The sequence below is a fragment of the Sinocyclocheilus grahami genome, unplaced genomic scaffold, assembly GCF_001515645.1.
Source record: "Sinocyclocheilus grahami isolate Dianchi unplaced genomic scaffold, SAMN03320097.WGS_v1.1 scaffold523.1, whole genome shotgun sequence".
In the NCBI taxonomy this organism is placed as follows: Eukaryota; Metazoa; Chordata; class Actinopteri; order Cypriniformes; family Cyprinidae; genus Sinocyclocheilus; species Sinocyclocheilus grahami.
Genome location: NW_015505702.1, coordinates 360,570 through 382,919, shown reverse-complemented (window position 1 = coordinate 382,919; position 22,350 = coordinate 360,570). Strand labels below are relative to the sequence as shown.

Below are 22,350 nucleotides of genomic sequence, written 5' to 3'. Positions count from 1 at the left end.
GAGAAAAATTACGCTATATTGATGTGCGCATGCCCAGTAGTTTTAGCTGTCTCCCTTCTAGCCTTTAACCGCCGTCAGCAGCTCTGACTGAGTTGCGAACAGACGCAGAATCAAATGAACGCCCTCATTTCACTTTCCTCCAGACATGACAGCACTGCAATGATGCAGTATTTAGAAATCCCATCCGCACGAGACATGGATACCATTCACAGGAGAATATTAAAGGAGTGAATAACTGTTACCGAGAGCACTGTTTTACACTGATCCGGATCGTTAGCTTAGCGGGCTAGCAGATAGATTTTCAGTCTCTGCTGCTGCTGGGTGGTGTAGCCCGAGGCCGGACACCAGCGATGGGAATCATTTTCACAAAGTTATGGAGGCTTTTTAACCACCAAGGTACGTAAAATAGTACACTCATAAGTATAATGTTATCATATTCAATTTAAATATCGACTGGGTATGTGGATTTTTACTAGCTAGGAAGTGTCTGCTAACCTGCTGCTGTAGTTTCGTTTTAAAACAGCGATGCTGGTGCTTATATACGACGGTTGTAAATACACAACTATTCTGTGAACGTATGTCATTGCATTAAAACAGTCGATAAGACTTCAATAAACCTGGCTAAGGGGGTTCAGGACTGGCTGTTGACGGGTACACTGCTGTCAGGTTCAGTCTGTTCTGTTTATATGGAGGTTGGAGCCCTGATATCTTTTATTATTATTATTATTTATTTTACTTATTAATAGATAATTGTTGTGTAACATGTCAAACTCTGTGAAGCGCTTATGTTATTTTCATATAAGAATAAATGTTGTAGTACATATATTATTAGCATTTTGCCGTTAAATATGGGTATTGTTTTCCCTATACAATGACATGTTTGGTTTTATGTACTGTATTTAGTCTGGTATTGATAAGACATAAAAACCAAACAACTCAACAACCAGTTGAGGTCATGTCAATATAAAGTGAATGTGAAAGCCAGTTGTCAGCACTGAGAATAGATTAACCTGCTTATTCACCAGGATGTAGCCTATGAATCAAAAAGTGAAACACCCATTGCAGCACTCTTTGCTTTTTTTTAAAGCCAGATCATCTGTGCCTCTTTCCTCTGTAATTGTGCATGCTGGGTATTTTGCAGTACAGGTCAGCCTGTGTGTCTCTGACTGTGGTGTAATCCTCAAAGCACTAGGGTTTGTGTCTGCACACATCCATGTGATAGCCAGTGGTCTCTCATTTATTATAAATGGTGTGGAATATCCATAAAGCATAATCTTGTTTGAAAGAATTGCACACCATATATGGGACATTGAGCACGTGCAAATTGTAACATAACCCAGTGGAACATTTCTCTACGGTTCTCACCTTACTCATTAGCTGAACAGATCATTGTGATGTGGGTGAGCTTTGTAACATGAGAGCTGGAGACTGTTGCCTACAGTCAGATGTAGTACCATTAAAGGAGGCTTACTATTGTTCAAAAGTTTGGGGTCAGTAATACTTTTAATGCTTTTGAAAGTCTCGTATGCTCACCAAGGCTGCATTTATTTGATCAAAAATACAGTAAAAGCAATAATATTGTGAAAAATTATTACAATTAAAAAAACTGTTCTCTATTTTAATATATTTTAAAATGTAATTTATTAATTTGATGGCAAGGCTGAGTTTTCAGCATCATTACTCCAGACTTCAGTGTCACATGATCCTTCAGAAATCATTCTAATTTGCTGATTTGCTGCTCAAGAAACATTCCTATTATTATCATCAATATTGAAAACCGTTGTGCAGCTTAATATTTTTATGAAAACTGATATTTTTTTAGGATTGTTTGATGAATAGAAAGTTCAAAAGAATAGAATTTATGTGAAATAGAAATCTTTTGCAACATTAAATTCTCTTTACTGTCACTTGTGAACAATTTAAAGCATCCTTGCTAAATAAAGATATTGATTTCTTTCAAAAAATAAATAAATAAAATAAAATCTTACTTTTAAACGGCAAAGCATGTTCGTCTTTCACTCTATATCCATGTTTTGTTGTTTCTGACACACACAACTGCTTAAATTCTTTTAAAACATTTAATGCATTACAGAAATGATAAGATGATATACTCATCCTGTGAATGGGTAGATTCTTAGCCCTTCATGCATGCTTTGTAGCCCTTTGATTTTTCTTTGTTTATTCCTCAGTTTCATGTCTGTTCTTGTTCAGGTTAGTATGAAACTTTCCAGGAACAAATGTTTAGAATGCCAGTGCAAGGTTTCTTTGAAATGTTTCTCAGTCTTTAGGTTAGATGTTGTGATATTGACACTGCAAATGAAACCCTGCACTAGGCATGGGCTGGTATGAGATTTTGACGGTATGATAACCTTAAGCAAAAATATCACGGTATTGTCGTTACAGCTCTAAAATGTGTTATTTTTAAATGACTGGGTAAAAAAATAAAACTTTTTTCCGCTGAACACAATATATTTTGTTTTTGAGCAACACAGAATATTAGGAACTGTAGAATTAGTTTATTTTTTCTTTGATTTGTTTCCTAAAAAGAAGAAAAATAAAGACTGACATCTTTATTTAACCTAAATTTGTAGTTACAGTTATTTAATTTTAGTTATATAATTCATATACATATCATTTAGTTATATAATTTCATATATATAATTTGATTGAATAATAACCCAATTTGAAGCAAAAACAGAATGTTCTGTCTGACTAGCTTTGTGAAATGATACTACATGCCTGAACGAAGCAAACAGCAGAAGCTCTGAATGAGACGTAGATTCTCTCTCTGACAGCAGGAGGCGCTCATGGAACAACAGATACAGCGTTTCCTTGGTTACCGCCATTAACAAAGCAGCACTGCGAAACACTGCTTTAATATGAACTATACAGAGACGAGATGAAAAGAAAATACCACGTAAACTTTTCTGAAGACAGTCAGTTCCCCTCAGAAACGCATTCATATAAACCCCCAAATCAATATTGAGGATTTTCTTCCAATAGTTCGTGCATCATGAACAGTGAGTGATCTGCCTGCCGGTTGCCGATCGCGTAAGTTCCAGGGGAAGCTTCTTAAGTTCGGCCATCCTACACACACGTGACTGACCGCTCGCTCACACCAACATGAGGAGGAGGGTCGTGTTACTCTCTACTGCACTCAACCTGAGGGATTCCTACACTTTCAGTCTTTGAGGAGACATGAAAAACAGCGCATACCGCAGGAACGGTATAATGGAAAATATTAGCAGTTTTGAAACCGTGAAATTTTCAAATCGCGGTATACCTTGAAACCGGTAATTCGGCCCATGCCTACCCTGCACTGTGGTGAACCGGCTAGTTTTGTCTTTTTGTTTTAGTTGTCAGCTTTGTGCATTACTTTTGTATATTTATGTAGTGTTAATGCCTTACAAATGAAACATTTTTCTGTGAGGTATTGAGAATTGTTGCTGTGACATCTACAAATGATCTAACTGATGTCACAGACTGAAGTTGCCTGGCTGGTTACATAGATTATTAATTGTTGAAATTGCACAAATGACTTGTGTCTTGGAAACATAAACTAGAATGGTTTGAAAAATACTCAAACCATATTTCACAGTTTTCCAAAAGAAAGTAAAAGCTTATATTAAACTGGATAATTTACAGATATCATTGGTTTTTCTTTTTTTGAGACCTTGTCAAGCTCAGATATAAATAGAGACCTGGAACCGTGAAACTCCAGCCACCTTTTTAAATCTAATGTGATACACACCTCATGTTTGTCCCATTTAGCCATGATCTTTTTTACTACAAATGCAAGGACTTGGTATTAAGCTACTTTGTATGTTCTTGTGAATAAAAGGAATGAGAAAGCAAAACATTTCATTGAAGTACGGTGCGTTCCAAACGGGATATATCGCCCTCCGAAGGGCACTTCGGAGTGAAAACAATCATGGCCGCCATATTGAAGAGTCGTTCCAAACCGAAGTGCTCAAAACTGGCCACTTCAAAGGGCCCTTCGGAATGAAGGATTTCAAAGGATACAACTGATGGACACTTCGAGCTCCCATGATCCTTAGCGCAGATTCTTTGCATGATGACGGCGCCTCCGTGTGGGCACGTGATGATGACGCATCTAGTGTGCATACTTGTGACTCATTTTGCAACACATTTGAATGGGTGTGTCTGAATGTCCTTGAATAATACCAAATGCAGGTCTGTAGTAGTGAGGTGAAGTGCAGTGTTTTTTTCTGTTGTAGCCGACATCTATTCATGGTGTTGATTCAGATAAGAGGTAGTCTTTCCTCTTTAGTTTCTTTCTCTTTATTCTCCAATTCATATTTTCTGTCAATTAGGTTCAGGGCGTCTTGTAATTGATGACCTGCAATGAGAATTCTGAATATTTCTGAACTGGTTAATTCATTTGTTCTCAGACTATTGCGGTTATAGCTCAAGTCATATTCAGGCACCATGTATGACAAATTTATCAATCGTTTGGTTGTATTTTTGTCACGTTAGTTTCAGTAGATATAGGAATCACAGCAAGTCTTCAAATGTTTCTTCGCATCCTGTCTGTGGATGCTGATTTCATTTCCCCTTTTCTATTTAATGGTTTTATCCAAATTGTAATCGCATCAGATAGTGCTGATGAAAAAAAGTGCTGACTGTTTTGCATGTGGCAGTCAGTTAAATTAGATTAAGATATTTGCATTAGCTCTAAATGTGTTTCTTGCCCTTTGTCATGCTTGATAAACTGTGGTATGCACAGGTCTGTTGCAACTATTTTATTTATTAAGCATTATTTTCTCTTGTGGAAACTATTCAGCCACCTTTACACACACTCAGAGTTCCCACATCACCTTGTGGGAATGCCTTTGATGCTTTTGCAGGTGCAAACAACTGTATCTGGAGTCACTTAGAATTTGGTTGCAACGTGCTTAATAATGGTGCTGCACAGCGTAATAAAAGTGAGTGAAGTGACATGTGGCCAAGTATGGTTACCCATACTAGGAATTTGTGCTCTGCATTTAACCCATCCTAAGTGCGCGCACACACACACAGCAGTGAACACACACACCGTGAACACACACCCGGAGCAGTGGGCAGCCATTTATGCATTATGTGCCTTGCTCAAGGGCACCTCAGTCGTGGTATTGAAGGTGGAAGAGAGTGCTGGTTATTCACTCCCCCCACCTACAATTCCTGCCGGACCAGAGACTTGAACTTGCAACCTTTGGGTTACGAGTCCGACTTTATAACCATTAGGCCACGACTTCCCCTGTCGTAGTAATTATAGTAATAATCATAGTAATATTAAAATTGAGAAACATCACCAAGAGGCTGGCCAGGGGTCCATTTTTAAAATCGGTGGTGTTTTAAGAAGCAGTAGTTTCAGCTGACCTGATATTTACAGCCTGATTATACAGCTGACCAAAGTTGGGTCTAATTAACGTCAATACTTTATCAAATCATGCTTAATGGGCAATAGAAAAATTCGACCTTTTTGAGTAAAAAAACTCTTCGGTCATTGCTGTTGACAGTGTACCCTCTGATCTTAACTTTCTGCATATTTTCTGCAAGGTTTGACAACTACTAAATTGGTTCATAATATATTTGGTTGTTAATGTATATTATTTATTGTTTTATGGCAAATTCACAACTTTTTAAGACTAGACAGTAAGTTGAATGTGTAAAATGTATTGTATTATCTCATACACAACTATTTGTGATTAATGTAGGTATTAAACAGTTCCTTTAAGGGCAGGAGCTGGGCTGGATCTATTGGTCTCAAGCCTAAAACATGTTTGAGACATGCAGCATATTTTACTGTGTGGGTTTGGCCATTATTCAGTTCTTTAGATCTGCTCAGTTCCTTGCTATTGTGAGAAGACTTCGACTCCACCCATTATACTTTGAGTTACTGTATAGGATGACACATTGCTCAATAACACGTTCAAATGTCGTTTTTACAAATGTTTGTGTATTAAATATTCTAGCTAATTTGACATCAGTTAAAATCGAAGATGAATGGCTGCAATGCTGGGTACGATCAAAAGTGTTTTCTAAAACATTTAACTGTCTTCCTGTTTTTCTGCCAGAGCACAAAGTCATTATTGTTGGGCTGGACAATGCAGGAAAGACCACCATACTTTATCAGTTGTAAGTATTGCACTTATTAGCAGTTATAAATCTAGTAGTCCATTCTTCATTTAAGCAGTTAAAACCCCAGTTAAAAGTTGGGGTCAATAAAAACAATAATATTATTACAAATTAGAATAACTGTTTTATTTTAATATAATTTTATTTTTGTCACATGATCATTCAGAAATCCTTCTGAAATGCTGATATTGAAAACAGTTGTGCTTCTTAATATTTTTGTGGAAACTGTGATACATTTTTCATGTTTCTTTGATGAATAGAAGTTCAAAAGAACAGCATTTATTTAAAATAGAAATCTTTTGTAACATTATAAATGTCTATACTGTCACTTTTGATCAATTTAATGTGTCCTTGTTGAATAGAAGTATTAATTTCTTTAAAAGAAAATAACAAACTGACACCAAATATACACACACGTTTACACAATGGTATGGTTATATCATGCAAATTACAGCCTAATTTGCAGTGTTTTCGTATTTGACAACACTATTTGATATTTGATTTCATGCTCATGTCATTTTTGTAATCTCCAGCTCTATGAATGAGGTGGTGCACACTTCACCCACCATAGGCAGCAATGTGGAAGAGATTGTGGTCAATAATACACATTTCCTTATGTGGGACATTGGAGGACAGGAATCACTACGCTCCTCTTGGAACACTTACTACACTAACACAGAGGTAGACGCACAGGGACAGCTGTAAAGTTATCAGGAATTATAAAGAGAATGTCTCAACACAACACGTTTCTCCTGTGTAGTTTGTGATCGTGGTCGTGGACAGCACAGACAGAGAGAGAATCTCTGTGACCAGAGAGGAGCTCTACAGAATGTTAGGCCATGAGGCAAGTATATGTATGTCACTATGAGAACTGGTACTGTTCACATATTTGCTGAAAGGATTATTCTTAGAATGTCTGGTTTTCTCTTCTGTGTCATCACGCTACATGATTTCAATTTCTCTTTATTAGGATCTGAAAAAAGCTGGTTTGTTGATTTTCGCCAACAAGCAAGATGTGAAGGGTTGTATGACTGTTGCTGAGATTTCCCAGAGTCTTCAGCTTACCTCTGTCAAAGACCACCAGTGGCACATCCAGGCCTGCTGTGCCCTCACTGGAGAAGGGTAAGGCCACAGAAACCTACAGAGCAACCCTCTACATTGCGAGTAAATCACTCGCATATGTGACTAAATCTTCACTCTGGGCGACTAAATGATGTCTAATATTAGCCAATTGCTAATAAATTCTCAGATTTTACTCGCCTGTGTGTGAGTTGGAGGCTACGTATAAGTTTAGCGCAGATATATTTTCACTCACAGAACACTCTGACTGAGCGCTTCAGAGTTTCACTCTCCGTCAAGCGATCTGTGCTGTTTTTCAGTTCATCTGAATGGATGTGCAACGCACCTGTATTTAACGTACCGTAAACTCTAGTGTGAAGCGAATGACTCGCCGTCGCTTTGTTTCACACACACGCAGCGAGAGAGGGAGAGAGAGAATTTACGCGCTACCTATGCACGCTACATATAAACGATATTCTTTGTTGTATTTTGCTGTCAAATTAATTGCACAAACGACAATCTCATTGGCTGGTGCTCACCTATTATCGTCCCTGTTTTGATTTCAGCTAATCAGTTCGAGCGAACGCACACAACCTGATTAATATTCATGAATCCAGTAGCTCATTAATCCTTGGTGCGTTTTATATTGTTCTTAGTAGTAGAATTCGTATCATTATTACCTAATCAGTATTTTTGTTAGTTTTTCCCCAATTTTTTTATAATTTATACAGAAACACTGAATGACCAAAAAAGCAACACCACCAGTCCGAAGTTCAGTTAAAATGACTTAATATGCGTTCATACATGGTTATCGAGTTTTAATTCTAATTACTAAAGTTCTATCATTAAATAATATTGATTATCATATTATAATGCTTGACTGACTGATGTTAGGAGTGTACTTTCAGATATTTATAAAACTGTGCCATTTTACAAACAAACATATATATATATATATATATATATATATATATTTATTTATTTATTTATCAGTCTGGCGAGTAAACAAAAAAATTTACTAGCCAATGGCGATTCAATTGCCAAGGTGTTCGTAGAGGGCTGCAGAGCCACATGTAATACAAAGATCCACTTAAATGTTATTGTTTTACCATCCGTAGAGAAGATGTAATGAGTTACAGATTGTGTCAAAGTCTGCTGTAATAGGATTAGCATCGATAAGAAGTGATGAATCAGTATTAGATATCTAAAAGTTGCATAAACAGCAATTGTTATCAGACAAATGCAGACACGTCCTTGTGTTTCCAGTCCATGCTTGTTTTTATTAAAAAACAAGAACTTTGGAACTCTAACTGTGGAACTATGCCCATTTCTGCCACATAAGAAAATAAAAATCATGCTTTGGTAAATCATAATTATGACATAAGTTTAAATTATGACATAAAAGATATAATATGAATAATTTTGACTGTCATAATTTAATGATGTTTGCATTTTTGGTCATAATTAATTATAGAACAAATATCTGAGAAATTGTCTTATGTCATAATTATGACAAAAAATTGAAATTGAGATAAGCCATAATTATGGCAGTCAAAATTATGACAAAAAGTTAAAATGAGATAAAACATCATTGACAAAAAATGAAAAACTGACAAAAAGTGGACATACAGTGGGGGAAAAAAGTATTTAGTCAGCCACCAATTGTGCAAGTTCTCCCACTTATGACAAAAAGTGGACATATATCATATATACATACATATATATATATATAATAGTAGTGCTATATCATAATTTTGATTTCTATGTCATAATTATGATTTGCCAAAGCATGGCTTTTGTTTCTTATTTGGTGGAAATGAGCTTTCATAGACAAGCCAGGGTTGCAAAGCAAAATTTCACAAAATGTATCAAAGCAAATTCTAATTGTACCTTTCCAACTCCATTCTGACTGCTCTGTGGATGCATACAGATACCAGTATGCACAGAAAATGATGTCTAAAATATGTTAAAAGCCGTAATATGATCCAGAAAGTCAGTGAATATAATAATGGCAAGTATGAGTGGACATCAATATTTGCTGGAAATACCCAAATGCTCTTCATTTTATGGCCAAGGTCATTAGTTCTGTACTCTGACTAACAGACAGAAAGCACAAATGTCTTTCTTTGGCCGATTTACAGAAAGAAAGAAAAAGGAGTATTGTTAACTGGCTGAGCTGAATGTCTCTTTCCTGTCTGCAGGCTCTGCCAGGGTCTAGAATGGATGATGTCACGGCTGCGAGTAAGATGACCTTTGACCTCAGATAGCAGTGTGCTCTTTCTGTCTTTCCCACCGGACGTGGAGGCCGGTTGTCGCTCACTGTGAAGGTGACCCAGTGACGTCACCAGAACTTGTCTGATTAATTTATTACAGATTATTGAGAACTGTGAACAGACAATCTGCAACTAACTAACTAAAAAATCCAGGACTTGCGAGACCGCATAAACCCAGTGTTTTTCTTCACGAATGGCCATTGAAAGAGTAATAGGGTGGCACAGACCTTGGACTAAGAGGACTTGTCCCTAGCTGAGTGGAACCCTACCTGGAGTGGCCTCACTGCTCTGCCCAGCTAGCTGACATGGTGTTGCCCAGTGTGTACAGTTCAGTATTTTCATTAACCTTGTGCCTGCACCTGACTCGCTGTCTCCTCTGGACTGAGGAGACACATTACCATGCAAGAAGAGACTGCACTCATGTAAAATACAACTAAATAAAGTGTTTTTATCTGTCATGATAGATGTTTCACACTTTAATTCTCTACAGATTTTCCCCCACTGAGCTTTAAGCACTGTCAAAATTGACAAGGTTAAACTATTAGGTTATTTGTCACAGCTCCTTTGCTACCTCTAGGGGGCGACACATGGTTTTAAAGGAAACTTCTCATTTTAATTGTTAAAAAGGAATTTAATTTGTTTAATTGTTTTTAACCTGAAAGAAAAAAAAGTGATACATTTAAGAAAGAACTGAACTTAATCTGGAGGACAGAACTTTTATACTAACATCATAGTTTTTCAGCACATACCACAGCCCATACACATAATATTTTTCAATAAGAACAGAACACTTTAATACGTTTACGCACACTCTTAAAAACCAGGTTCCAAAAAAGGTTGTCTTCACAGCAATGCCATAGAAGAACCATTTCTGGTTACCCAAAGAACCTTTCAGTAAACAATTCTTAAAATAACCATTTTCAGTTTGAAGAACATTTATAAAAGAAAAACTTTTTCCACTATAAAGAACCTTTTGTGCAATGGAAAGGATCTACGGGTGTTCATCAATGCCAATAAAGAACCTCTATTTTTAAGAGTGTAGTTAAATTTAAATGTAAAGAGAAAGTGTTTTTTTTATTATTATTTTAAAATATTTTTAATGTGGATAGATTATTTTTGTAATTGAATTTGGTGTCACTGGTAGCAAACACAATGGACTTTAAAACTTAAAATCTGTTGCTTAAAATCTGATCAAGGAATATGTAAGTATGGCATCAATGCCAGAATAAATGGCAGGTACCACTGTTCAGGATATTTTTATATTTTACTCTCCACAATGAAGAGTCCTTGACCCTCGACTGACTGTCCAAAAGATGATCTCATGCAGAACATCAGTGCCTAATAATGTGAGATACCATTAGCCTGATAGTTATTTTTGTATCTATCTGAAGCAGGACAACATATGGATGAGGCTGTTAATACTTATAAACTCTTAGTGTACTTGTTATATAAAATTTTAAAAACACACTGCGCATTGACATTTCCACTACCATGACAGAATGCTATTCCTATAAACTCGCCTACTTTCTGGCATTTGAAGATAATGTTCGTGCAGACATAGTTAATTATATTTTAAGTTTAATTTCATGAGTCATATGCAGGTTTTCTCTGGCACAGTATCTGCATCTGTGAGCCAGTGTTTTATTTTCCAGAATGAGAGATGTGGTTTTATTTAAACGAGGAGTCATAGAAGGTGTTTTAATAGTCATCCTCAGCTGTTCAGGCCCCCCTCCCCACACACTTTTTTCCAGTGACTAAGCTTCAAAGCCTCATGCCTACGCACTGAAGAATTGTGCATAAGCTCAGTCAACAGTATTCATGTTTTTACCTGTTCCCAGTATTGCTTTCCATCCTCTTAGTATGTACACTGTAAAAAGTGGTAACCTGCGATTGTTACCTTAAAGTGCTAATGGTCAGACTTCAGTTTGGGGACCAATACTCACTATTAACTCTAACTATTTACTACAACTTTTGACTCAAACTCCTGATTTGCTGCTTATGAATAGTTAGTAAGGTAGTTGTTAAGTTTAGGTATTGGGTAGGATTAAGGGATCTAAAATATGGTTGTGCAGAATAAGGCATTAATATGTGTTTTATAAGTACTAACAAACAGCCAATATGCTAGTAATATGCAAGCTAAGCAGCTAGTTAATAGGAGAATCTGTCCCTAAACTAAAGTGTTACTGAGCTATTTTTATCTGCTTTTAGTTTTGTTGGTATAAATTGATGTATTTATGTTGATTCAGTGGTGCTAATTTATTTATTTATTCAATCAGTTAATTTAGATGTTACCTTTTTTTTTTTTTTAAGTGTTCTGATTAGTCCAATCTTTGATATTATCAAAATATTATCTCAACTAACATGAAGACTGTTCTGGTGTGACTGAATATAGCTTAATATAAAATATATATAATATAAAATATTGCTTAAAAGTCTCACTACTCTCCATATATTTTCTTTTCTTGTTTAATTATTAATGCTGGCTTGTCTTTTTTTAAATAATTGAGGTACTTTTGGTTTCTATTAATATTTTTAACTATTTTTTATATGTTCTGTTTTCATTTTAATGTTAGTTCATTTTTAGTAATTTTGTTTTAATTATTATTTTAATATATTTGTATTCATTTAGTTATTTTAGTACATTGATTTCAATGAAAATGACAAATGTTGCAACTACCTGGGGAAAAAAGTTTTTTATATATTTTATCTTATTTCAGTTATAACATTTATTTTATTTCAGGTAACGTTTTGATGTTTTAGTTAGCTCTAATAACCCTGGTCTGTGAATCTCCTGGCATCTGTTAACCCTGTTACGCCACATACATAAAATACATTGTGAAAATTCTGCAAATTGGTTAAAAAGTTTTAAATGATTAGAATAAATTATTAGAATTTAATTTTAAAAGTTATAGACCGGAGGTGAGGGTTTTTTTTTGCAAATGTGCACTGCACATATAAACAAGTAAATTTGAGCATTGATGTGATCGGTGTCAATGCTAGGTCTTGCAGAGATGAGGATTGAGCTTGTCCATCACTGTTTAAGTATGAGGACAGTGGGAAACACTGAGCTGACACACAGTCACAGCTGCTTCTGTCATTCAGCTCGCTCAAGCTGCCCCACAATGGAGATGTGGAGTACAGCAGGACTTCTGAGAGGGAATGGCTAGAGGACATCACTATTAAAATCGTTGTAGGCTAAATCATGTGTCTGAAGGTGTATTGTTCAAACCGTTCCTCCTCAGACACAGGGATATAATGGGCTATAGGAAATAGGCTTGTGGCCTCTGTGCCTGCACATCATTATACCCCCTTGCTGCCACTCGGGATGCTTCAAAAATAGTGTCAGCTGTACTTTTGTGTCCCTGAATAGTTTTAATACTACAACATGCTCGTCAGGATTAGATTACACACCAAAGAGCACAGAAGGGTGAGACAGCAGCTGTCTGTCTGCAGAAGCACTTAGAGATGTATTGCAGACATCTGTAGCGGCACTTTTTCCTAAAAATTTTTATGAGTCACCCTTAGATAATCTTAAAAGAGTGCTGTGAATTATAATAATTTTCAAGGGGTTTTAAAATAACTGAAAGAACGGCCTGTTGTCATTAAAAGGTCATTTAATTTTCAGGAGCAGCCTGTCAGAGTTCGCCAATTTTAATTTAATTTTGGTTGTTAGCGAAAGTTGACTTATCAAAAAAAGAAAAAAAAAACTTTTAAACAATTTGTGGTGTGTAAATTTAGTAAAGTACTGCATAAAAAGGAGTACTTCTCTTTATCATTATTTCCTAAAACTGATCCCAGTGGAAAAGCACGAGAGCGGCTTACTGTTGCTATGGTTACCGCCAGCTTGCCGCTTATTTGCTGTAGCCTACATTCGTTGGGGCGTTGTAACCTTTCACAGCCGCCATTAAAAAAGTGTGCCTGTATTTTAATACTATTATGGATATAGCGACTTAAATTGTCTTTCCCTGCAGTAGAGAGTCAGAATCTGCAGAATATGCACGCGCAATAAAGAACTGCTTCCTCTAAAAAAGTGACTTTTGAAACTTTTTGGTTGCCTACAATGGATTGTAACGTTAGGTAAATATTCACCTTGGCACTCTTTTTTGGTTTCTGTCTTACAATTCTGAAATATTGTCAAGGAAAACTACTTTTACCAGACTTAAACCCTTAATTAGGGTGATCAGACCCCCTATAATTCCCACTCTGGTGTTAACAAACACAAAACAAGTCAATTGCTACAAATTGTATGAGAATACTTTACCAAATAGAACTTACTGCAGACGTGTCGGGTCAAGAATACAGTCAAAGAATATTTAGCCAAAATCCAAAAGAAAATCCAAAGGTAATATGTGAAGATTTATATTGTATTGAGCTATGTAATGCATGTTTGATGGAATGTGCACAAGCATCGACTATAGTGCCTATAGATAAAAGATTGACTGAGAATCGATTTCTGATCCTCAATCGCTCTAGATGTTTGTAATTGGATGGACAAGTCGACGGTTTATTTCCCTCTTGCCCCCAGCCGTGACCTGATTTCAGCCTCTGTTTTCCATGTACACTTGGATGCAAACCAGTGACCTCAAGAAGTTTCTCTGGACATCTTCACAGAGAAAACCTAATTTTGCCCCAGGATCTCTACTACTCCTGATAATGATACATACCCCCATAGAACTCCATCTTTGAGAATTCTACATCCCTGCATTCGCTCATTCACAGAAAGCAGGTATTTTACAGTGTTTTCTTTTCTCTTCCTCACTGTTGTATTGCTGATGATTTGTTGAACAGGTGCACTTTTCTGAAGGGTCACTAATGTATATTTAGCTTTTGAAACCTGAGAATACTGACCACTGATTGGTGAATAGGAGCACATGATAGTGTGTGAGTGCCGTTGCTGCTGTGACCTGTTGCCCAGCATTTCTCTGGAGGGAAGAGTTGGGGAGGCTCTGGCAGCTTGGGAAACTTTTTAACTTTAAAGTCACCGGTAAGCAAAGGAAAAACCACAAAATCAAACCACACACCAGGTTTCACTCTCTAGCACTCTGTGCATGACTTGCTCAGTTGGATTGACCATCTTCTACAGCCTGTTGGTAGATGGAAGTGATGCTCAGGACGATACTGGTCCATAAACCACGGCCTGATAAGAGTCATCTGGCTTTATTGGCAATCATTGCAGGAACAACCAATTTACCAGTTACTCAAAGCTGGAACTTACTCCTGGACTTTGTTCTTCCTGGAAGACTATCTGAAGCACCTCACCTCATGGGCAGGAGTTTGTTAAAGTCCCATCCACAGTCCTCTCAATCTTTCTGATGAAAATGCATAGAAAACCATAATTTGATGTCATTTTCTGGGAGTTGGGTCCTAAAAAAGGGTAGTTAGCGGTCAGACCTAAATTTAACCTGCAGCCTCAGAAGGCATTGGAGCTCCACTAGCTAAACAAAGCCAGCCAATCATCCCACAATATTGGCTTACATGACAAATAGCTGGAGTGATTTAGAGCAGCTGTCGGAAGGCTTCAGGCAAGAGGCGCAGTGTTTTGGGGGGTCTTAGGTGTCAAACCCTCTCACCTACCAAGGCCTGCAGAAAGATTTCAGCACAAAATTAGGATTTTTGCTTTTGTTGATCCACCCACACTAAAGCATCAGCTCAGTCAGAAGAAAACTGACACGTTTTTGTCTTTGTTTAAGTTTGCAGGAATACATAAAGTGGAATAGCAGATTGGGACACGAGTGGATGGAAAGCGAACACCTTTCTTTACAGTAGGGTTGCTGAAATTCCACTGTAACCTTCTATTGTAAAGGTACGTCTGCTTCTACACTTTTTAGTTTGGTTCTTTAACTTAAATATTAAAATTGACTGATTATTCCTGTTGTATTGTGAACATTGTGAGTGTCCTTCAAGTCCTACTGAAATTGAAATCCTTCAGTGAGGGTCACTGCCTTAAAAAGTATTCAAAAAAGCTGTTTAATTCTCATCGTTTGAAACAGAAATTAGTTTAATGCTGTTAGTATTTAGTTACATATGTACTATACCGATTAGCCTGTCTGACCATTTTTAATTTGATTGTGTAGACTCACTAAATCCTTTTGAAGATGGCATCAGAAGAAGAGTATGAAGAAGAGTATGAAGAAGAGATTGTGGAGGAGGTAAGATACAAATCTGATTCATTGCAATCCATATTTTATCATCTGTTTAGAGGTTGTCCCCTCATTCATTGAAAGAATGACACTAATGCTGCTCTACATTATTTTGCTTTGCCCCTTGAATAGCATATATAGGCTTTTCAACTTAACGCTTCATAGAACTCAATTCTATAGGTATATTGGCAAACCCTATGAATAGTGATCTATGATACCTCCACCGTCAGCGGTTCAGTAGAAGCTGCCATGTCGTATATGATTAGCATTGGATCCCAGTTCAAATGACCTCTTCCTTGGAGGCTAGTACAGTGAATTCCCTTCAATGCATGTTTTATTCCCAGTAATCAATGTATCAATGCAGTCTTTTCGATAGATGTGCTACATTTAATACCATAACGAGATGTCAATTACATATGTGGCAAACCATCATTCACATGACAGTTATGTAATGACCCCTGCAGCAGTTTGTTTGATAATAAGGTCTTATTATGAACATGCTAATGTATTTTTTTCCTGATCAAACCAAACAAGCCTGAATGGAAATAACCATTGTTAGATATAATACTCTCAACTTTTATACTAACAGTGGGATTATGTTCTGTTCATAGCAACTAAATCGACTGCAAGCTTCATTATGAGCAGAACAATTTAGCATTTCAAAGCAAATATGTATTCAATTTAATCACAATTGCTTAAGCAGCATAATTTTGCATATATTCCATGTTTTGGGGTATTTTGAAGAAATACAACAATATTTAACCACAGCTCCCCTTGAAGCTTGCCGCAGTTTTGTTTACTTCAATGTGTTTCTGTCATGTTATTCCTTGAAATACTGTCTGTATGAATTGTAAATGTGTCTGTCTGAGTGTTCAATGGAAGAGTGAAAGCAGAAGGTTGATACTTTAATTCAGTATTTCCAAGAGAAATAGAGTTAAAGTAGACTTTGTATACTTTCGTGTCCATTTCTGTTGTAGATATCTTATAGGGGTTTACCAAACTATTGCATTAACCTGACTTCTCATTAATTTAAGTACTTTTGAAAGAACTTTTTGACAAACAAATGCTTTTGGATTCCCCTTTAACATATCCAGGAAATGGAAATTCGCCATCTTGCATTTTGAGAAGATCTCAACAGAATAATTTGGAATATATATGCTCTGATTTCACTACTACTTTCATCTACACTTAGAATAGGACCTGAAAGACATCGGCGTTAATTAAGTTGGCTTCTTTCATTGGATCTGTGGAAAGCAGAGATTCACATTTTGTTCTTTAATATTTTGTTGATTTTTCTAATTGTTGCTAATTGATAAACAGTATTTACATTTTTTTTCAGAAGTTATTATTTACAGGTTATAGTGTTTTATAGAAATAATGGAGCACTAATAAAAAAATTGTATCTCAAATTTAGGCAAAGTTTTGTGATTTTTTTTAATATGCTTTTCTCCCCATTAATGGAAAAGCAGCCTTCAGCTATGGCTGAGTTGTTCTTTCCAGAGATACAAATATAGAAGTGGACATCTACAGCAGACTCGCAGAGAAGCAAATGAGACGAGCTGTGTTGTAAATTAGACTCCTTTTGCTGTTAACGTCATGCTGTTAAAATGCTTTTGAGGGAGGACCTGTGGAAAAAATATCTGTAAGTGGTGGAGAGAGAGAGAGATTTTGATTGACTACGTATTTGATAGAATATTCACCACTCTCCATCTCCTGTATCTTGTCTGTTAAGTGGAAAAGTATATACAAATCACAAGATCTTAAGGCATATGTATTTCTGCTATCCACTGGTGCAAATAAAGAAGCCTCTAGCTTCATAATTCATAGTTTTGGGATGTTTTTTTTCCTGCTCTGGTTTCACACTATTTGAAGCCTTCTGTGATGTGGCAGCCAATTGCTGTTTGAGAGATTCTGTCATGATATCTGTCTAAATAGCAGTAGGGATAGTTTATTCTCTAGACAGTTCGGGAGTCACGTGTATGGCTGAATTTGATACACTGCTTTCAGACATGTATGTGAGTGTTTGTGTTGGAATTTGTTCCCTGACCTGCTGTTTCTATTTACTACCATGGCAATAACATTAGCTGCAAATAATAATAGTGGTGAGGTCATTAGGGTGCTAAAATGTTCTTAGCACCAGCCAGTCATTCGGCTCTGTCAGTCATAGTCAGAGGTCCGCTGGGAAAACAACAGCATTACTGTATTTTTATTCCCTAAACAACTGCTGAGATATTCAATTTAAAGCAAGTGAAGAGGAGGAAACAACATTCTGTGGGGAAAAAGTTTAATATTTAAGTAACATCATGTTTATAGATCAATATAGCCTAGTTTTGTTTAAAAAGACCAAAATTGGTCAGAAGCAATACCACAGATTATTTTTAGGTTTTAATGTCCCAAATTACCAAGCAGAGAACATGTGGGGGAAAAAATAGGATATCATGGCCACGAATTAAGAAATAGTTCCCAATCATGGGAATAAGGGATCAAACTGGTACTATGTCGCCACAAATTTGTAAATTATGTAAACAAATTCTTAATTTAAAGCCACAGTATCTGTTTTTTCCCTCTGCATGTCGTGTGCAGGGCTCTTTACAAAACCAAAATAAATAAATCATTATTTATTCTGCTTTTTAGTATTATTATTATTGGAATAATGTTTATGCAAAGTTGTTTTGCAATCTATAGTACATAGCTGCAAATTAATTTTTGATATGTTAAGCTTAAAATGTTACTTGTATGCGTGTGAGTATTTCCATCCACACTGGTTGTTTTAAACAGTCTGCGACAACCAGAGCAGGAAAAAGTCACTTTCCTAGATTGTAGTGTTTTCCAGAAGTGTGTGACCATCATTTTGAAAGCCCAGAGTTTTTCCTATATTTATAGTACTACTATGAGGAGGGTCCAACAATCACCACCTCGACCACCTCAATGTCTCATGGTGTTGAGGTAAATGATCTACCCTGGTTAAACGGATCTGTGTCTCTTCCACATGCCATGGGGGCTATTCCGTATTCTTTTCACCTACTAGTTTAGTTTTTATTAGTAAGATCTATCCAAATGGTATACCGACTTAAAGAGTGGATTATTAAACAAACTCCCTTGTTTAACAATTCATGAGTCAATGAAAACAGAATAAGTAAGTTCTTTAAGTTGTGAGAGTAGCACATTTACAAAAAAATAGCCCCCATGATTCAGAGCCATGCAAATGCCAGTGATGACAGTGAGGTTGTGTTAATAGAGCTTTCTGTATGTGAGTTAATGTGATGTTTACTTTAGTTTATGTCTGTCTAAAGCTGTAGTATGTGGTAAAACCTATGCTTAATGCACTTGGTTTGCCTGTCCCAAAAGTGCATTTTTTTTAGTTTTTCCTGCATGTTTTTTTAAAATACATGTTAATGAAATACCTGTCTAGCCAATACTAAGTTACTGACCTGTCAGTGAAATATTAAATTTATATAACCTTTTCACTCATCTGTCATAAAAAGTAAAATACTAATTTGCATGGTAAACAAACAAATTAGTGTTTGCAGAGGACATTGAAGGTAAGTGTTGGAAAGTTGGGTATAATTTTCGAAAATTAGGTGTTTTGGTCCCCCAGAACTGTCCCCCATAAAGTGATGTAACGTTCCCTAAAACGGTTTGGCTTTCAGTGATGAAATTTTGTAAAGTTAGAGATGTTGCTCTTAACCATGTGCATCTGTCTTAAATGCTGCTTGCTATTTTTTAAGCTTGGACCTGGTGGCCTTCCCAAACGTGCAGTTAGGAAGAAGGTGAAGGTGGACACCTCCAAGTTCATGACTCCTTACCTGGCACACAGTCAGAAGATGCTTGACCAGTACAGCCATGTAAGCAAATGACAAAGAAAATATTTTGTGCTATTAATCCAGTTTCCTAGACCGCTGTTTTGTTCTTATTTCATTGAAATTAATTAGACCACCACTGTTTATGATCCCAAATGATACTCATAACTGTGAACTAAATTATTAAAGTGAGACAACAGAAGCAATTTCTCATAAAATGAATGTTACCACATCATGTCTGCAGGCCACAGTTTGAGAACCATTGGAATAAAAAAAGATATTAGGTAGAATTAGAGTCAGTAGGGGGTTGATTCAAATGATCATTCAAAGGTTTTGAGCCAGTAAGTTAATAATAATAAATTAAATTAATACTTTTATTCAACTAGAATGCATTAAATTAATCAAAAGTGACGGAATCCTGAAAAAAAAATCACGCTACCTGTATTATCTTGACTGCTCTATAATGCAAACTGAATTTGTATGTTTTTTTAGAATAAATACAGGGAGGCATATGAAAAATCAAAGGGACAGCCCTATGACATTTCGGCTGAAACACCTGAGATGATTCGCATCAAAAAGGCCCAGGAGCAGCTCAGTGAGGTATGTACCCTTGATGGATCATATCTGTACTTTTCAATCTGCCAGAATATAGCTTGCAAGATCTATATGTTTGCATGGGGTGTTTTAACTGATGCTTTTTTGAAACCTCCTTAGTTTAGATCTCCTAATAAACCACAACCAGACACTTCTTAATTCTAGCAGATGTTGTAAATTTAACTGACCATGAATTATTTTGGTAACCCAGGTGAAATACCGTATGGAAGGACTGAAGGCCAAAACCACCAGCCTTTATGATGGTGAGGCTCGTGAGATTGCCCATGTGAAGCACGCCACTGAGCTCATCAGCAAAGTAAGTGCTTGTGTCAAGACAGTGACTACCCAACAACTAGTGAAATCCTGATTCCTTTCCTTGTGTTTTTTATTGTCATAACATAAGTTCTTTACATATGCTTTTTCCAGGTTCTGTACAGGCAAAAATGGGATGAGACCAAGGATAAGTACTTGCTCCCTCCCGATGCCCCTGAGTTGGTTCTTGCTGTGAAGAATGCAGCGAATTACAGCAAGGTAGACCTCTGATTCCTGTCTTAGTAGTAGATAAGCACTAAAGTGATAGTTATACTGTCATTACTGGCTGATTTACCCTCTACAATGATTGAATATCCCTACCAGAAACTGTACACAGAGGCATGGGATGAGGATAAAACCATGTACTATCCATACAGTGACAGCCCAGAGCTGCGCAGGGTGGCCAAGGCCCAACAAGTCCTCAGTGATGTGAGTAAACCTGTGATATTTTACTGTGTAACTTTAAAAAATGCTAGAACAATTATCATTAAATTGTTTTGGCATCCACTGAAACAATTTGGGGAAACACCGCTTTTTGTCTCTAAAGTAAATGTATTTATTATTTTTTTTTTTTATTATCCCTGTTAAAAATATTATTACATGTGCTCTTATTGCTCTTAGAACTGCCCTTGTTTCAAAAAACTGTTGTGCTCCACCTTTACAGATTGTTTACAAGAAGGGCCATGATGAGCGCAAGGCAAAGTACACGAGTCTGGCTGATCCCCCAGAGGTGGAACTGGCCAAGAAAAACTTCACCAATCGTAGTAATGTATGACTTCCATGGTTTTCGTGCCTTCTGAATCAATTTCCATTTTCCTGAAGTGTTAATAAAGGGTCCTTTTTTTTAGTTTCCATCTATCAGACTTACACCAGTGGAGTGGTTTGGTCTACAGTATTACATTTTATTTGTATTTATTTTAGTTTTGTATTGTATTGTATTTTACAATGTGAACATCAGGGTCTGAAAATCATGTAAATATCTTCTGTCCCTGCAAGAATAGATTGTGCTTGCCAAAATAGTCTCTGGGAATGACATGTAAAATAGAAAAATAATGAAAAACACTTTAATTCCTCACAGCTTAAATATCATGAGGATTACAACAAGAACGTCAAGGGCAAATGGTGTGAAACCCCTTACTTTGATATCGCTGTTGCTAGAATGGTTATGGACAACATCAGCGACGTAAGTGCAAGAAACCCAGCATGCTTCAAAAACATATTCTGTTAGAATAGTTCAAATAAATGCATTTATCAAAGTAAATGAATATCGAAATATTAATATTAAAATCATTCAAAAAAAGCTGAGTGTCACTTTGATTCCTTTCCAGAAAAAATATACGTCTGCTTTTGAAGACATGAAAGACCAAATTTATTTCATGCAAACAGACACACCAACATACGCTTCTAATAAAAAGGCCCGTGAAGCTGCAAGTACGGTACGTTTTTTAGAATTTATTTACACTGTTTATTTTTCAGTTTTTTTCTTCACGCATATAATGGAGTCTGTAAATCTGATTACACACGAAAAGCTGGTATTTTCTGTCATTTAAACTTCGACATAAGCAGAATGTTTTTAGTTTTTAGAAGATGTAAAAAAGCTTTAAAACATTATGCCATTTGTACATTGACTCCTAATTAAAAATAAAAGTGAGGTAGTACTTACTGATAGACATACTTTTTTTAGACATCTTTTCTCATTGTATGGAAACAACCTTCCTGTGATGACTCTTTAAACAGATCATGAGTCAATCCAGAGATTTGCATGTCTGATCTGGTTATCTCTGTTGATCCCTGCTTACTAATTCTCATTGCCTGCATCACAAGAGAGGACATGTAAAAACAAAGAGGATTAGATCCCGAGTATTTTTATGCACGGTAGCTATAAAAGAAACCAGGGATGAGTATCACATTTTATTTACTGGACTTGTTGTGAATGTTTTGTGTTGACTTAAAAAATAAAAAGAGAAACTTTTAAAGAAAAACTTTTCTGAGTCCTAAATAATCTCTAAACAGTGCAAGAAGGACCCATGAGTC

At 36.3% G+C, this 22,350-nt stretch overlaps 2 protein-coding genes across 2 annotated transcripts in view; both read left to right on the top strand.

Annotated features, from left to right (window-relative positions):
* Positions 1–59: 59 nt before the first annotated feature.
* Positions 60–9,939, top strand: LOC107555049 (ADP-ribosylation factor-like protein 5A). Its single transcript, XM_016237735.1, has 6 exons — positions 60–396; positions 6,078–6,138; positions 6,672–6,819; positions 6,899–6,982; positions 7,109–7,260; positions 9,399–9,939. The coding sequence occupies exons 1-6, from the start codon at positions 351–353 to the stop codon at positions 9,445–9,447; spliced, it is 540 nt and encodes a 179-aa protein (XP_016093221.1). The 5' UTR covers positions 60–350; the 3' UTR covers positions 9,448–9,939.
* Positions 9,940–15,000: 5,061 nt separating this feature from the next.
* neb (nebulin) overlaps positions 15,001–22,350 on the top strand; it is a 59,048-nt gene continuing 51,698 nt past the window's right edge. Inside the window, exons 1-11 of the mRNA XM_016237734.1 lie at positions 15,001–15,273; positions 15,545–15,619; positions 18,494–18,556; positions 19,339–19,455; positions 19,903–20,010; positions 20,216–20,320; positions 20,431–20,535; positions 20,641–20,745; positions 20,981–21,085; positions 21,395–21,499; positions 21,645–21,752. Coding sequence (XP_016093220.1) covers positions 15,566–15,619; positions 18,494–18,556; positions 19,339–19,455; positions 19,903–20,010; positions 20,216–20,320; positions 20,431–20,535; positions 20,641–20,745; positions 20,981–21,085; positions 21,395–21,499; positions 21,645–21,752 — 975 coding nt within the window. The 5' untranslated portion in view covers positions 15,001–15,273; positions 15,545–15,565. The remainder of the gene's footprint in view (positions 15,274–15,544; positions 15,620–18,493; positions 18,557–19,338; positions 19,456–19,902; positions 20,011–20,215; positions 20,321–20,430; positions 20,536–20,640; positions 20,746–20,980; positions 21,086–21,394; positions 21,500–21,644; positions 21,753–22,350) is intronic.